Source organism: Tasmannia lanceolata, unplaced genomic scaffold, assembly GCF_043159265.1.
Source record: "Tasmannia lanceolata isolate RefF3 unplaced genomic scaffold, GAP_Taslan_0.1 ptg000013l, whole genome shotgun sequence".
Lineage (NCBI taxonomy): Eukaryota > Viridiplantae > Streptophyta > Magnoliopsida > Canellales > Winteraceae > Tasmannia > Tasmannia lanceolata.
Window position 1 is genome coordinate 41,331,591 of NW_027518690.1, and position 17,009 is coordinate 41,348,599.

The 17,009-nt window shown below is 38.1% G+C and overlaps 1 protein-coding gene across 4 annotated transcripts; it reads left to right on the plus strand.

The window, feature by feature from the left end:
* Nucleotides 1-1,978: 1,978 nt before the first annotated feature.
* Nucleotides 1,979-12,470, plus strand: LOC143890126 (protein NPGR2-like). Of its 4 annotated transcripts, XR_013255127.1 has the most exons (8): nt 1,979-2,219; nt 2,917-3,343; nt 6,399-6,660; nt 7,454-8,670; nt 9,589-9,739; nt 10,023-10,370; nt 11,455-11,892; nt 11,972-12,470. XR_013255127.1 is itself a non-coding variant. In XM_077394685.1 (7 exons), the coding sequence occupies exons 2-6, from the start codon at nt 3,083-3,085 to the stop codon at nt 10,337-10,339; spliced, it is 2,208 nt and encodes a 735-aa protein (XP_077250800.1). In that variant the 5' UTR covers nt 1,979-2,219; nt 2,917-3,082; the 3' UTR covers nt 10,340-10,370; nt 11,455-12,470. The 4 variants fall into 4 exon arrangements, 3 of the variants coding, with proteins under 3 accessions (XP_077250800.1, XP_077250801.1, XP_077250802.1); XM_077394685.1 differs by having other exon boundaries at nt 11,455-12,470; XM_077394686.1 differs by having other exon boundaries at nt 2,213-2,330; nt 11,455-12,470.
* Nucleotides 12,471-17,009: the final 4,539 nt, after the last annotated feature.

Genomic DNA, 17,009 nt, shown 5'->3' on the forward strand with positions numbered 1-17,009 from the left:
TACCGAACCGAAAATTCGCTTTTGGTTTGGTTCTATCGGTTCGGTTTGGACAATGATAAATGCGCCCCTTTTTATAGGAAAATGATAAATGTGCCCCTTTTGCATCGATTCGGCTCGGTTTGGAGTGTTTCGGTTTCGGTTTGGACATAAGCATGTTCGGTTCGGTTTCGGTTTGGGGGTCAAACCGAACCGAAACCGAACCATTGCCACCCCTATTAAAGGGGGCTTTCCCAAATAAAAAATGGATGAATATATCACTTCAACGAGGTAAAGCCAGCATGTATGGTACTGGCAAATAGCAAGTGACATGATATAATTTCCTATATTTTTAATTTTGAATTTTGGGTAACCCAATTTGTCTAACATTAACTACTAATAATTGTGGGTTCAAAACAAAGATAATTCAGTAAATCACTTTACTGCAACTATGAAAGTAAATCACTTTACTGCAACTATGAAGTCATGCCATTCAAGGCCATTTATGTATTTTAATTCTCATAAGAGTACCATGAGCAGAGTAGCCTACTAAGGTCTAGGTGTGTCAATGGATCCAGATGGTCTAATGGATACTCCGAGTCCGAACTTTAATGGACGGGATAAGGGCATTCTAGAAAGATCCGTGGATGTGTTTTGGATCCTCATCATAGGATCCGAAATTTTTAGGATCGGAACCATACATGCAAGGGAAGTCAGATGCTACAAAAATACCCTTATAAAGTATGTAATAACTTATGTAATGTGTAGGGCATTTATGAAAAAAGCGAATAAATTTCACATTTCTGCGATTCTGTGGTTCACTTTTCTATTCCTCCATTTTCGTCAATCGATACATCTCTTCGTCTTCCTCCATCGTTTTCTTTCTGTGACCTTAATCCACTCGGCCAATCCATTCACGCCATCGCTAGTCGCTCACCAATACCCTAATCCACTAGGCCACTCCATCCCATCGATATTCACAATCTTGCTTGCATGTGCTCCATCTGCAATAACTAAAAAAAACGACCTGTCTAGATCACATTTGTTAGCTCACTCTCACTTTGCAATCTTTAAGTTTTAGTCAAGATAAAAAAGAATCACATTTTTATTCAACATATGCAAAAGACTTGTTTGGATTTCATTTGGTGAACAGCTCTATTCATTGATTTTCGTCATTGTGCAAATACTATGCCTCTAAGTCATATGGGATATATTACATATCTTATGATCCAATAAAGGACAGCTGTTTACTCACAGTCGACTAAGCATTCTAAGTTCTTTTTAGCATTTTAGGTTGTGTACAAAGTAAGTAGGACATACTAGGACCCTCTGATGGACGGCCCAATTTGAAATGGATTGTGAGCGAGACACAGGAAGTATGATCTTAAGAACACTCTGAATATTATTCATAAGGGATTTGAATGGATCGTGACTGGGACATAGGTGGATCCTATCTGGATCCATTGACACCCCGACTAAGCTCACTTCCATGTTCCAACAACAATAGGTCTGTAAAGGGGGCGTTTGGATATAGGGCAAATAAATGATGGGAAACATTTTTCCATGGAAAAAGAAATTCAATATAGTATGGTTGCAATTTTCCAACAAAAAATATGGACAATTTTTTATGAGAAATTAGGAAATATTATTTCACGAAGAATGATTTGTCCAAATGCTGAAAAACTCATTTCCATGGAAAAACAAATTGGAATTTTTTTTCCCAATATCAAAAGTCCAAACAGCCCATAAGGATATACAAATACAATAAAATGGGCATTACAAAGAGAAAGGGTATTTCGGGCACACACGCTATGTTTTCTTGTTGGCGGGCTAAGAAAGCCGTTCAAGACTTCCATCAAGCATTTAAAGCACTAAAAGAGAAAGCGTGTCATCAGGCGCCACGTGGCAGTTGGTTAACCATAGCCCAGTTTCTAATTTTCAAACTGGGGCCCACAACCCTTCCCCATTTTCCCCTCTAAGTCAAGATTTTCACCCCCAAAACTATCTATCCTAAAATTTCAAATCATTACAAATTTATCTTCCTTGCTCACTTTATGTTCTTAGGACTCTGATCTTTGCTTTGGATTCCCATTGTTTCTTGCTGGGTGGGCAATCAAAGAAACCACAGAAGAGATAACTTTATCTTTCTTTAAAAAGATTGGACAATTTTGAAAGATGGGTGGTGATATTAACATTCTGAGGGCCCAGTTTCTGCTTCTTTTGGTAGAGGACAAGATGAAAAGGTACTTTCTTTAATGGTGGTTTTAGGCCTTTTGGTCTTTACTGCAATGACATGATGACACTGTTTTCCTTCAATCTAGGGTTTGAAATAGCATTAATGGTGCTGGTTGGAGGTAAATTTTCATGTGGGTGGTGATGAATTTATTTGGGTGGGATAAATTGGGTGTCTTTTCTTTACTATTCTTGTTATTTCTTTCTAATTTTGTTATTAGGGTTTCTAGTTTTGGAATATGGGTGGTGTTATAAGGGGTGAGGTTGAGTGTTTTTGGTGTGATTCTCAATTGGGTCGGTGAGAAAAATTGTGGGTGTTTTTTTTGTAAAGGGAATGTTGTTTGGTGGTCTAAAGTTGAAATTTTGGGGTTTTTGAATTTGGTTTTTGGAATAGTGGGATTATTTTGTATTGAATTTGGCATCTTAGGGTTAGATATTGTATAAGATTTTGTTGGGTGTGGGGGTTGCAGTAAAAGGAGGGAGCTTTCTTTGTGTGGTGATTTTTTTTTCTTTGGTGGGTTGAAATTTAGGATTTTATGGTTGAATTGTTTGGTTTTAAATTTGGACTATTGAAAAAAAAATGGTGGCTTTCTTTTGTTTGGGGGGACATTCTGTTTCTTGTCTTGGTGGTTTGAATTTGACATTTTAGGAATTTATTATTTATTATTTTTCATACTGAACTAAGGTTTATTTGTTTTGTTTTGTAAGGATCTTGAATCACTTCTTTCAAGAATCTGGTGGTTGGAGATTTGGAATTTAGAAGAGTTTTTACTGTCAAGCATCAAGTTAGCCTAGTTTTTGACGGATGGTATTTTGATTTCTATCTTTTTGTGGGCAATGGTGGTAAGAAGGACTTGGAGTGTAATGAAACAGTATGAGGGGTAGAAAATGGATGAAGGGCCGGGGAATGAAGTTTAAACTGAGGTTTGGAAAGATAATGAAGTGCCTCTGTTCAGGAGAACAGTTAAAGGCAGACGAAATGGTTCCATCATCCGAGTCCTTGGCAACCAGAGATTATTCAGCAACGGCAAGTGGATATTCTTCTCGAACCGCAGAGGGTGAGCGGAGAGCCGACACTGGCAACATTGAAGAAGCCGAATCATCTCTCCGTGACGGTGGTTGTCTGAATTATGAGGTTCGTCTTCATAATACTTCTTGATTTGATGTGCTTCTTTTTGGGTTCTTAGTTCTTTGTTGGTCCTTGTATAAAGTTTATGGACAGCTCTATGGGGAACCATATGGTGGTATATTATTGAATTTTAACTACATAGATAAATTGAAGGGCAAAAACTGCTCTTCTTTTAATTTGCTGTTCATGCCCATGAGATTTTATTCGACTATGTTTTGCCGATTACAGAATTTAATTTTTTTGTTCTATTAGTGACCATGATTGGTGTTGTACTTCATTCCAAATTGAATATGTTTGAGATTCTAGAAAACATTTCCTTCTCAAACAAGATGAATGCCAAAGGAATTTTTTGGACGTAGTAATCCCTACTTTTTTTTTTGAATGGCAAAGAATTATATTAAGAGCCCAGGAAGCAACCTGGAGATCGAGATGATCAAGTACAAAGCAACCATGAAATAAAGCACATAATTAGTCAAGATGGAAGGAAATGAAAATTTTCCATATCCACCGTAGAAACTCCCTCCCTCTCTAGTCTATCAGCCTCATTATTCGCTGATCATCTTACGTGATGAAAAGAGATATAAGTACAAGCCACTCGATCCACGATCTCATATCCAATGAGAAAACCTCCAAGGATGGGAGAGACTACCCATTTTACAACATTTAAGGAATCACCTTTCGCTGTAACCCAATCAAGCATGCTGGGCTCAATCATCCTAATTCGTTGGTGAACCGCTCTAATCTCCGCCTCTGCAAGCCCAATCGGGACAGAGAACGCCCATATCGTTGTTCCATCATGACTTCGTTGGTGTCCACGTACTCCAGCCAGCCCAGGGTTCCCAAGGCTAGAACCATCAAATTTTTCCTCTCCAGAGCTTGGCAACTACTACTTGCTATCTTCTTCTTCACATGGTCCTTATATGAAGAAGCCTGTGGGTGTCGTTTTGCAAGATTGAAGGTCTCTATTGCTGGATTTTCTTGATCTGAAATTTCACTTGGAAATGTTGCAACCTTAAGACAACCTTTTGTGCTAATTGTATATAATTCAGATTAGATCTGTGATTCTGTGTTTCTCCAAGGGCTTGAGTTATTTGTATGCTTATGGTGTTCTGAGGTCTGAACCTTTGTGGTATTGGTATCTACTTAGGTGACTGAGTTCTTTTATCGCTTATGATCTCTGAATTTACCCTTTGTGAAATAGTGCTCTTTTCCTGCTTGAGTGTTTTGCCTTTTCCTTAGACTTCCTATTTACAAGGTTATCTCGTGCAATCTTTGCGTTTTCTGCAATAGTTCCTTGTGTTCTAAAGTTTTAGAGATTTGCGATTTATTGTGCATACCCTGATTTTAGGGGAGGCTCTTCAAATCTACATCTAGATTAATAGATTCAGGTGTTGAAGTTGTTGAATCAAAATCTATAGGAAAGCCTTGGTTATCGATTTCTGATATTTATAGTTTTAGTGAAAAATATTAATCTGAAATAAACTAAAGGCCAGATATTTCCATCAAATTAATGTAATTAATCCCGGGGTTAGTCGCAATCACCGTTTTAAATTTCAACCGAAATCCGATTTCGGATTTCGGTGAGGACCGAAACCGAAATTCTCAAAATTTGGTCGAAATTTCGGGAATTGCGTCGAAATTTGTATTAAAATAATTATATTTTATTTCGTTACAGAATTTCAAACTAAATTACCAAAATTAGGCGAAATTTCGGTAATTTCGGTCGAAATTTCATCCCAAAAAAGGCGTTTCGAGAGCTAACACCAAATTTCACCCGAAATTTCGGGATTTCGGCTGAAATTTTGGTTTCGGATAAGTCCGAAATTTTAGCCGAAACTGAAATTTAAAACCATGGTCGCAATTTTGTAGCTTTAATTTAGTTTCCAGCCCCTTGTATCATTGTCCCATTCTAATCCCTTTTTATGCAATCATATATTCGTACCTTTTCTTCATTTATTTGTTATCACCCAAAAAAGGAAAATTCTTTAATGATGATTACTAGAAACACCGATTGAGTTCCTTAGATTGCATTTTCTCTTCATGTTTTATATTTTTATGTGAAAATTTTCTTATGTTATTTGGTACCATTTTTTGTTGTTTCCTTAATCTAGTGAATATTACAGAAGCCTTGAATTTATAACTGTTTACTTTTCTCTTGTACAACACATATGACGACAATGTGATGCTTAATATATTAGCCTGTATTTTATTAACATTTATCCTACTTTGATATATTTTGATTTCTCATCTGCAATCTTAATTTACGCTTATGACAACATGTATGTATGTATGCATCCAACATTCTGTTTTTGTTTTGCATCTGCAATCTTCCATCATGCACTATTCACATTGGTTTTCATCGTAAAGTTTCTTGAATACTGAAATTTAAATTCCAGTCTTGGATATGAACATGAGTTTCACAAGTGGCACGCATATGCCATACTGGACGTACTTCTCCATGTGTGTATTCATGTAAGGGAAATCTCATTTTTGCCACCCACAGTTACTAAATTTTCATTTTTTCCATTTTTTTTTTTGAATGGTAAAACAAGGTTTTACATTTATTTTTATTTTTTCCATTAGTTGTCAAAATTCACATTTGCCACATTAAAATGCTCCTTTTTTTTCATAATTGACACCATCCTCATTAAATCATTCTTCCTAAACTGCTCATATTCTTATTCTGTCCAGTACTTTTGTAGAAACTTCAGAACAGCCAATAGCTATTTTTCTTTTTCTTTTTTTCTTTCGGGATGACCATTGACCTAGATGTCCCATTCCACTTACCGGTGTGCCACCTCTCTCTTCCACTGTCCTACACTTTATTCTTCATTTTATATTTTTCTTCTCGTATTTTCCCCTTCATTCTCTGTAAAATGTATTCTTTAAAGTCGTGCTGCAATTTTGAAAACTGTGGGGCAGAAAAAAATGATTAATTGTGTAAACTTAGGTGGCAAAAATGAGGTTTTACCTTCATTTAAAAGGGTGTTTGCTTGAAATTTCCAAGTTTATCTTCTATATATCCTCACTATGGCTCAAGAACCATTTTTTCTATTTATAGGAAGCTAGAGCATTGTTGGGACGGCTTGAATATCAAAGAGGAAATGTAGAGGCTGCACTTCGTGTATTTGATGGAATAGACATTGCCGCCATAACTCCCAAGATGAAACTCTCCATCGCCAAAATCGGTGAACATGGTGAACGTCGCAGGCGCCGTTCTAATAGCTATGCCGCACCACCCATGTCTATACATGCTGTTAGTTTACTCCTTGAAGCTATTTATCTCAAAGCAAAATCACTGCAAGACCTTGGGAGGTTTAATGGTATCTTCTGATACTTATTCTGTTTGCTTTTTATATTGTGACTAGTTGTTGTTTTGTAATTTTTTCTTCTCTTTTTTTTACTAGGCACAAGTCCCATGGACTTTTTATCATTCTATATGTTACTGATCATCATGCTTTATCCAATATTGGACATCCCTGAAACCATGTGAAAGAAACCACTCCTGGCTTGGAAGCACATTTTCATTCTCTTGTTTGCCACTTGTTTATTGGGTCTAAGGTGCTTCACAAAGTAAAAGGGATGATACTCTACTAGGTATTCCCTTAAAAAAAAAATCTCCACTAGGTATTTCTAATGCCTTAAATAATTTAGAATATTTTTTCATGAGGAAGAAGTGTTTATTGTTCCCTGTTAGCTTTGAACGGCAGCAAAAAGTTGTGTTTCCTTTCACTGAATGATCTTTAAGGCTGACTTTCTACCGTTTTTATTTCACTATAAATAAGTGTATAAAATTATCGAGCAAATGCAGTGGCTGGGGCATTTTAGTCATATAAGGAAGATACAGGTTCTGAAAACTTGCACTTTGTTTTCACATTTCTATGCCAATAATGGTGACTTAATGTTTCCTTCTCTTATGAATTAAAAAGCACATTTGATTCACGAGCTTTGCCATTTTATTGACTTTAAACAAATAATTGATGATATCAGTAGCTTAATATTATTTGGTTTTGGATTTATTAAAAAAATATTATTTGGTTCTGGTCATTTCAAAAAAGCATTAGATTTACTGCATGGATAATTTTTCTTAACAATCATTTTTTTGTGTGTGTGCAGAAGCTGCTCAATCATGCAAAGTTATTCTGGACACTGTTGAGTCCGCATTACCAGATGGTTTGCCTGAGAACTTTCATACTGAATCTAAATTGAAGGAGACACTAAACAAGGCCATTGAGCTGCTCCCGGAGTTATGGAAACAAACGGGTTTTTTTCACGAAGCAATCTTGTCATACAGGCGGGCCCTCCTCAGTCAGTGGAACATTGACTCACAGACCACCGCAGAAATACAAAAAAAATTTGCTATTTTGCTTCTCTATGGTGGTTGTGATGCAAGTCCTCCAAATCTCCGCTCACAGACGGAAGGCTCCTTTATACCTAAAAACAATATAGAAGAGGCTGTTCTTTTGTTATTGATATTGTTAAGGAAATTTGCTCTCAAGAGGATCGAGTGGGACCCGTCAATCATCGACCACCTTATCTTTGCGTTATCTGTGTCAGGGGAACTAAAAGCATTAGCCAATCAGGTTGAAGGATTACTTCCCGGGAATTTGGATAGACGTGAAAGATATTATACTCTTGCGTTGTGTTACTTTGGGGAAGGTGATGACTTGGTCGCTTTGAATCTTTTGAGAAAGTTGTTGAGTAGCCGAGAGAATCCGAACTGCATTGATGCTTTAATACTAGCTTCTAAGATTTGTGGGGACCACACTAACTATGCAGAAGAGGGTGTATGTTTTTCACGCAGAGCGCTTGCTAATTTGCACGGTGGGTGTGATCAAATGAAAAGTGTCGCCAATTGCTTATTGGGTATTTCTCTTTCGGCCGAGGCTAGATCTGCTCTCTCTGATTCTGAAAGAATTAATAGACAATCTGAGGCACTTGGGGCGTTGGAAACAGCTGAGAAGTTAATGAGAGAAAGAGATTCAAAGGTAATATTCCATCTCAGCCTAGAAAATGCTGAGCAGAGAAAGTTGGATGTAGCACTTGATTATGCAAAGCATTTGCTAAAACTAGAAGGTGGGTCGAATATTAGAGGGTGGATTTTGTTGGCTCGAATACTATCAGCTCAAAAACAGTTTTCTGATGCGGAGATAATCATTAATGCTGCTCTGGATCAGACTGGGAAGTGGGACCATGGTGCTTTGCTACGAACTAAAGCTAAACTTCAAATTGCACAGGGTCAATTAAAGAATGCTGTTGAAACATATACTCAACTTCTTGCTGTTCTTCAAGTTCGGAGTAAAAGCTTTGCGGTTGGAAAGAAGCTTTTAAAGGTTCAATTACCAAGCCTTTTGGTTTCTAAGTTTCTAGCAATAAAATTCCCCGTCATTTGAAAAAAATTGTGAGTCTCTTAGGGATTATGAATTGAAAACGGGGAACGGGCATAACAATAGTACAACAATTTCTAGGCAGTACTTCAAGCAAGATTACTTTCACTGCTGTTCCCGTATAACATGAAGTTATCTGACATATGAGAATTTATATGGTGGATGGCTGTGCATTAACGTGCAGCCCAAAAAAGAAAGAAAGTGGGGCCCACATTATTTGGGTGATCCAAACCATTCATTTGTTGGGCCCTGACGTAGATAGGGTGTGCCCAGAAAATCATAAGATGGTCCCAACTCCTCGATCCTTTGAGGTTTCTATACTGTGCCGTCCATTTTAAACCTCCACAAATCAGAGGGTTAGGCTATGATTTTCTGGGCACACCCTATCTACGTCAGGGTCCAACAAATGAATGGTTTGGATCGTCTAAATAATGTGGGTCCCACAGTTTTTTTGGGCTGCACGTTCATGTAGGGCCATGCACCATATAACTTCTCCAGACATTACTTCTTTTTGAAGCTGACCAGAACTAAAGTTTCTCTTGTAGTTGTCAATAAAATGGGAAACTAATGCGAAGTAATATCTTTAAGAACTCGCGCATATGTTTTAGGTTGGAAATATGGCCATTGCTTCCGCTTTCGAAGGCTGGCAAGCTCTAATCTTTTTTCTTTGAATAGCAAGCTCTTATCTTTTTCATTCCTTGAAATTTGGTTATTTTGTCGATTATGGTAGTTCAATGGCATTTTCATTCTGTGTAGAGATTCAGGTGTAGCTTTATAAATTACATTCGATTATTTTATAGAGTTGGACATTTGCAGCAAGTAAGTTCTTATGCCCTTTCCTTTTTCATGAATGAATTTTGACAGGGTGGAAATGATGATAAGAATTTGGAAATAGAAACATGGCATGATTTGGCTTATGTCTACACAAGCATGTCACAATGGCGTGATGCTGAGATCTGTCTGTCGAAATCAAAGGCCATTAGTCCTCATTCGGCTTCACGGTGGCACGCCACTGGTACTCTCCTATTTTAGTTTCTCTTTCCTCTTCCTTCCAATATCATGTAAAAAATTGGACTAGTGTTTATTTTATGATGATGAAGGAATTATCTCCTAGCATTTCCTAAAGTTCCATCTTAAAATTCTATCATTCGTATATATTTCTATATGTTTCCGTGATTTTACAAGATTTCCACTGAAATTTCCAGTCGAAACCAAAATGTTTCTATCATTCGTATATGTGTCATGATCTGTCATGATCGTGAGATCACAGATTCAAAATTTTCGGTTGATATTCTCAGGGGTAATGTATGAAGCAAAGGGACTGTACAAGGAAGCTTTGGGGGCATTTAAAAATGCATTAGAAGTAGACCCCACGCATGTCCCTAGCTTGGTCTCTACAGCCACAGTTCTCATACAGCTTGGCGACCGAACATCAGCAGTTGTGAGGAGTTTTCTGACTGATGCGCTGCGGCTAGACAGAACAAACCATTGTGCTTGGTTCAATCTCGGACTCGTTTTTAAAGCTGGAGGTGGTAGATCAGCTCTTGAAGCTTCTGAGTGCTTTCAGGCTGCTGCTCTTCTTGAAGAATCTGCACCAGTTGAACCCTTCAGATGATGCTCAATCCTTGCATGCATACTTCATCACTGTAAGCCATCAAAATACATATAAATGATCATTTTTATCCCTTTGAAATGTAGCTTTTATGTGTTTCACTATCTATAGCCTTCAGGAAATAAAAAGAGCATTTTTTTTGTTCAGATTCAGTATAATATTCATATTGGCTTGTGTGCTATACTTGGTTATGAATTTCGTTTCGGTCGCTGTTTCGTTTTGGCTACTTGAATAGAATGCTTAGGCTTTTTTTTTTGGCGCACTACAATGATCAGAATTTTTTTTAATAGTTAAAAAATGAAAAAAATCCAAAAAATAAAAAATTACTAAAAATTGGAATAACAGGGTCATCCTCTACAACTCAATCTATCATAACATCAAGGTTGTAAAGATCCAACATTTACTTAAAGGAAAATCACTATCAGCTAAAATGCCTGTGTTGACCAGTGCCTGAGTAGATGAAAAAATTTTAGAGTCCAAATTATGAGATTTGTTCTACTGGACTTATGGGATTTAATAATGTTTGGACATGATAGAATTTATGAATTCTTAAAATTGGAAAAATGCCCCATCATTTGGAAGTTAAGAATTTGACTAGGCCCGAAATGTACTAAAACCGGAAAGTTGACTTTTTATCCTTTTAGAATCAGGTCTTGAAACTATTTGTAATAGATCCAAATGGGGGTATTCCCTTATTTACATGTAAGTGTTAAGGATTTTCTTAAATAACTTTACATTTAAATACTAAGAAGAAGAAAGAAGTGAAGGGAACTAGGAAGAGGCAAAAAAAAAAAAAGAGAGGCGAGAAAAATAAAATAAAATGGGGTATTTCATCCGAAACAGGGCACTTCACTCTGTTTCGGACGAAACGGAACAAAACGACAAAACTTCTGCCGAAACGAACGAAGCGGAATCCCGAACGAAAAGAAATATATAGCATTTCTATTCCGGATTTCGGAAGGAAACGAAATGTTTCAGCCATTTTGGCCTAACCGAAACGAAATTCATATCTAAGGTGCTATACGACATTCTAAATTTGGTCTTCTTCCCAAGGTTTAGGAAAGCACAATATGTTGTTGTATTTGCTGTTGAGTTATCAATTCAAGTTTGATTTGCAGGAATTGACTGAACTCACCGGTGGTTCTTGGAGCTTTGTAGTAATATTGACATGAGATATTAGTAAAAACTGTAAAATTGCCTACAGTAGAGCCCAGAAGGATGTTAATATCGGGAGCTGGTGTGAATATCTGAACAAGGTCAGAGAGATAATTTGGTATAATATGCTGATGGAAAAATTGTATTTAATGCAATTTTGGAACTTCTCTGGCACAAATGTCGGGTTATCAACAGAACAAATTCAACAACTTGTAGAAAGCGGTTCCATTTTCAACTGGCTTTTATCTCAAATGAATTTTGGTTCAGTGGTGCAGTTGCTTGAGAGACAGTGGCTTCTAAAGAGTTTATAGTGGGCTTCTAAAAGAGTGTATATTGGTCCCTCATGTTCTTGTGGAATCACCTTACATCTTTGGACGTACAAAAGATTGAGTTTATCGTAGGTATAAAGAATTATTTGGAAATTGCTTTGGACACAAGTCATCTGCTTATAACGTAAGTCACACCGACTAGTTGTTTCAGGTGGAGGTGCCATTAATGACAGATTTTCTTGTCAGTGTTTCCTCGAATGCTAGTGAAAGTCCATGCTGGCCTCCATCCATCCTAGCACCAACTCCTAACTTCTAAAGACCAGGGGTAAGTTACAACCTTGTTCCCTTGCTGAACGCTGTTATATAGATGCCTTGAAGATCCAAGGACGTTATTGCCATTATAATGTATGTTTTGTAATTGATTTTTTATATTTATCTTCGAGCTTCTTGGTCTATAATAGTTATAATTCACTTATCATTGTTCTATATAGATAAAGGAGACCAAATGAGCCATACCATACTTACGACTGAATCTCATTAATTCACTTACATGCTTAATATTTACTTGGTTTTCCATTTTTCGAACTGTTCTAGAGATCGAGGCTTATGAATGCATTATTTGTCTATCAGCATTTCTGTATTTTGGGTCTGCTTCTTGTAAGAGACTATGATTTTTATTTAATTCAAATCGAACCTGAGATTTATCATTATCCCATGCACTGGCAAAGTAGAGCAAGCTCAGACTACGAAAGTTCAAAGTTCAGTTCTAGGCACAATTGCAACTTAGTTCTGATCATGGTTTAAAATTTCAGTTCCGGTACCGGTTTCGGACCCCTGAAATTCTGAAATTTCGGTCGAAATTTGGTAATAATTAAAAAAGCTTATTTAATTCATTTCAAAATTTCAGCCGAAATTTTGTAACATTTCTTCTTTTAAAAAATAAAATAAAATTGCATTTTCTTGAAATTTCAGACCGAAATTTCAAAATTTTGGCCGAAATTTGTTAATTTTGCCAAATTTCGGTTTCGGTCAATTTAGGATCTCAGTCGAAATTTAAAACCATGGTCCTTATATCTCTATGCAGATTTTGACAGAATAGTCAGATTAACTCAGATGTAGTCCAGAACTTCTATCAGCATTCATCCCCTTCTGGATCTAGCGCAAAACCTATGTCAACAAGGTAAAAGAAACAAACAGAAAATTTATAGAATGTTGGGGTGAATGTTGGTCTTTTTATAAATTCCGAGTTTTTCTTCAAACTGGAAATTTGTCTGTAATGTCATTTCATGACCTTTCCTGTATATTATGTTTCCAAAGATCTTATGTGGGGGAGCAAGTCTCTCTCTGCCCTCTCAAATTGATCCTAAGTCTCACATTATCTCTCACCCCTCTGAAGAGCAGCTGCTCCTTTACCACCTTCACTTATCAATCCTCTTGAATATCCATACACAGACCTTGGCTGATATTTCTGTGTTTAGCCCTTACCAATAACCCCAATGACTATTATCTTCATAACCAATTGTTCTCTATTTTCTGTATCGATTCTAACCAATTTCGCTCTCGCGTGCACTGGTCGTCTAACCTCGATTCAACCCTCCACTGCCTCTATCCCATACTTTGGACATTTTGCGCGCTCGCTGCCACCACCATTAGAAGGAAGCTACCCTAGTAAAAAAAATGGATGTCTGTGACATACTAATAAGAGCATTTAACAGTACCTTACAGTCTATACCAACAAAGTAACTGTATAATAGGGGCGTGATACAGGCTAGTCTATGGCGTGCAATGGCTTTTCAACCAGCCGTTGCGTCCATGGAAGATGGCATTTCATCGCGAAGGATTCAATCCAGCCATGGATTACCCTGTTACAACCTAACCGTTGCATGGCACCAGAGGCCTTTGTGGCACTAGTGGTATCATCATATGATGCGTAGGGCAAAAATAAGTTCCTTAGGCTCTGTTCACTTGTGTTCCCTGGAAAGCAAATCCCTGGAAAACAGCTTCTTTTTTCCTTGATAAGACAGAAGTCTGGTGTTCAATTGCTTTCCAGTGAAAATAGAATTACAAATGTGGAATTTTTGCAATAAGTAAAAAAATGACATGGAAAAGCCCATTTTCCCCCTTTAGGGATTTCATTTCCGACCAAAAACACGGAATTCATTTCCCTGAGAAACTAGAGCAAAAAGAAGGGCAAGCAGTTTCCCTGAAAACCTTTTCCTGCGCAAGTGAACAGTCCAGGGAAACCTTTTCCTGCACAAATTCTCTGGATTTCTTTTCCTAATGCCACGTCAGATTCTCGGGAAACATTTTCATTTCCTTTCCCGGGAAAACAAGTGAACAGAGCCTTAAGGTGTCTGTACAAGGCTCTGGTACATATTCACTCACCGCGTGGGGCCCTCTTCATAGGATGCCAAGCCGTTCATTTGTTCTGCTACACAAAGTAAATAGGCATTGCCCCATGAATCATTTGGGCCAGGGGAGGATCATCATATGGAGATGATTTATGGGGTACAAACTATTTACTTGATCCTAACCCTCGTGATGATTCAAGGGGAATGCGTAATTACTTTGCTGCGAACATCTCTCCCTTGACTGCCGGGCTTTAGAAATGCCGTTTGACTTCTAGTCTTCTCCCATCACACCCAAGCTCCTGCAACCAAACAGGAACAAGTGAACGGTTTGGATCATCCTATGAAGTAGGCCCTAATAGAATTTTTGAAAAATGCGCGCACACAAAATCTCGAACGTCATGTGTGTGAGAGAGAGATGACAACATTTAAAAAAGCCTGCGAAGGTGCGTGACAGAGGGTCGTGACTCGTGACTCCATTTTCAAACTTGTACATACGACAGGTGCTGACTCGTGTACATACAAATCAACACCCATATTGTTTGATAAAGGCACTTTTCACCTTTTTAAACACCTTTTCTAGGACGGGGGAATTAGTGTACAGATCAAGGGCTTAGAATCATCCAATTAACTCAAAGTCTCTATTGTATATAAGGGTGCAATTTTGGCCCTGTCAGCCCTGACCCGCCCTGAGCCCGAACAGGGTTAGGGCTGGATTTTCCAACCCTGAGGGTGGGTCAGGGTTCATTTTTTTAGACCATGACTCAGGTCGGGCGGGTTTTGGGTTAATGCCTCGGGTACCCTAACCCGGCCCGACCCTGAGTTTTCTATTATAGAATTGAATCATCTGTGCATGTTTCTTTTGCTAATGTTTTCTATTATCTTGGATTGATGTTTCTTTAGATTATTATTATTATTAATTGTCTCTGTTGCCCGTCATGTTGTTGAATTCATATTGTCTTATTTCATTCACTTTCTCTGTTTATTGATCATTTTGTTCCATATGATAAGTGGTTGCTTTATTTTTGGCACTCTTAACAGGAATTTGCACTAGGGTCAATCAGGGCTGGCCTTGCCCAATCAGGGCCAATTAGGGCGGGCCAGGGCCAGCACAATACCCTGTAGGGCGGGTAATGGGTTGAGGTTTTGCGTCCCTGACTCAGGGTCAAGGCGGGTCAGGGCTGAGATAATGGGATCCAGGATTGGGCTAGGGTTTGGAAAAACCTGACCCAACCCGACCCCGTGTTTTAATATCAGCTCTCATGGGCTTTGAATTATTATAAGATGGCTTCTTATACTAAGAGATGAGCAATGGACGGGCAAAAGTACCATCTGGGCCCACTTGCTCAATGATCGGAATAGTTCATCTTCAAGGTGGGCCATACCCCAAAATTATTTCCCATCACATGATCCGAATTCGCTTGCAATTCAATGGTTAAAAAGAATATAACAATACCCATAGCTAGGATCACTCGATGAGGGAGGGAGACTTTTTAGGCGTGGCGTGGGGCCACCAAATGAGTGGTTTGGATCATTGATGGCTCACCTCAATTACCATATATATGATTGTTAGAGTAATAATAAGCCCAAGACTAGTTAATCCATGCCTTCCTTGTAGTCTCTACATTCGTGTAAACAGTATGGAATTAGGAGTTTTATATAGTGTGTCCATATAAAAACTATACCTTCCTCAGTATTTTTCAAAAAGCACTGTACTGCCTGATGATGCCGAAATCTGCATTTACGATCTAGTGGTGGTAGAGGTTATTCTATAAGAATACTGAACTCACAGAAAAAGTGTTAGTGGGCCCGGAGTTGTGGCTCCGGGCGGCCACTTCAACACTCAAGTCAGAAATCGGTATCACGGGTAAAGTGAAAGGAAAGAGATGAAGCTTAGAAACGTTACCAATGAGTGTGAATGTCCTGCTATGAGTGTAAGGGGTTCTTTTTATAGAAAAAAAAAATCCAGCGTAGAAGGAAACATACTGTTTTAGGAGTCTTGCCTAATTGGTCGACTTTCCCGGGAGATAAGTTTATATTTATTTTAATAGATATCCTATTTCCCTGAACAAGCAAGTTTCTATAATGGAGATTCCTCCCAAAAGGAAGGTTGTTGCCTCACTCAAGGATTCCTCCTTGGGGGTCGTTTCCCTTTTAATAGGGGGTACCACATATTAATAGGTCGAATTGGGAGAAGCAGTAGGTATCATTGCGGGTCAATCAATTGGGGAACCAGGGACTCAACTAACATTAAGAACTTTTCATACCGGTGGAGTATTCACAGGTGGTACTGCAGAACATGTACGAGCCCCCTCTAATGGAAAAATAAAATTCAATGAGGATTTGGTTCATCCCACACGTACACGTCATGGGCATCATGCTTTTCTATGTTATATAGACCTGTATGTCACTATTGAGAGTCAGGATATTCTACATAATGTGAATATTCCACCAAAAAGTTTTCTTTTAGTTCAAAATTATTTTTAAGGTTTTGAGAAGAATCTCTTATAAACTTTCTTCTTATTAGAGAAGGGTCAATTTCTAATAATAGGGGGTACCACATGTCGATTATCAACGGGAGGTACCAATTTTACCTATAACACCGCCCACTCCATAGGATGTAGATAGAACATGACTTCCCAAGAGGAGTGATAGATGCAAGGGATAAAGAAGGGCCCTTGAATAGATCCATGTCATTAGGAGAAACATAATTTAGTTTCTCAACCGACTTTAAAAATGATGTGGATCTATTCAGGGGCCCTTCTCCTGTCCTTGCATAAAGAGTACCCTTGCATCTATCATTCCTCGACTCTCCCCAACATTTCCTCTCCAAACATTTCCCCTTCTTCACGTTTGACCCAAAGATCATTTCCATAGGATGATCCTAACCCTCCGATCTAT

Coding starts and splice junctions, on each gene's coding strand:
- LOC143890126 (XM_077394685.1), top strand. CDS start 3,083: ATGAGGGGTAGAAAATGGATGAAGGGCCGGGGAATGAAGTTTAAACTG. Junction 3,344..6,398: donor GTGGTTGTCTGAATTATGAG/GTTCGTCTTCAT, acceptor TTCTATTTATAG/GAAGCTAGAGCATTGTTGGG. Junction 6,661..7,453: donor AGACCTTGGGAGGTTTAATG/GTATCTTCTGAT, acceptor GTGTGTGTGCAG/AAGCTGCTCAATCATGCAAA.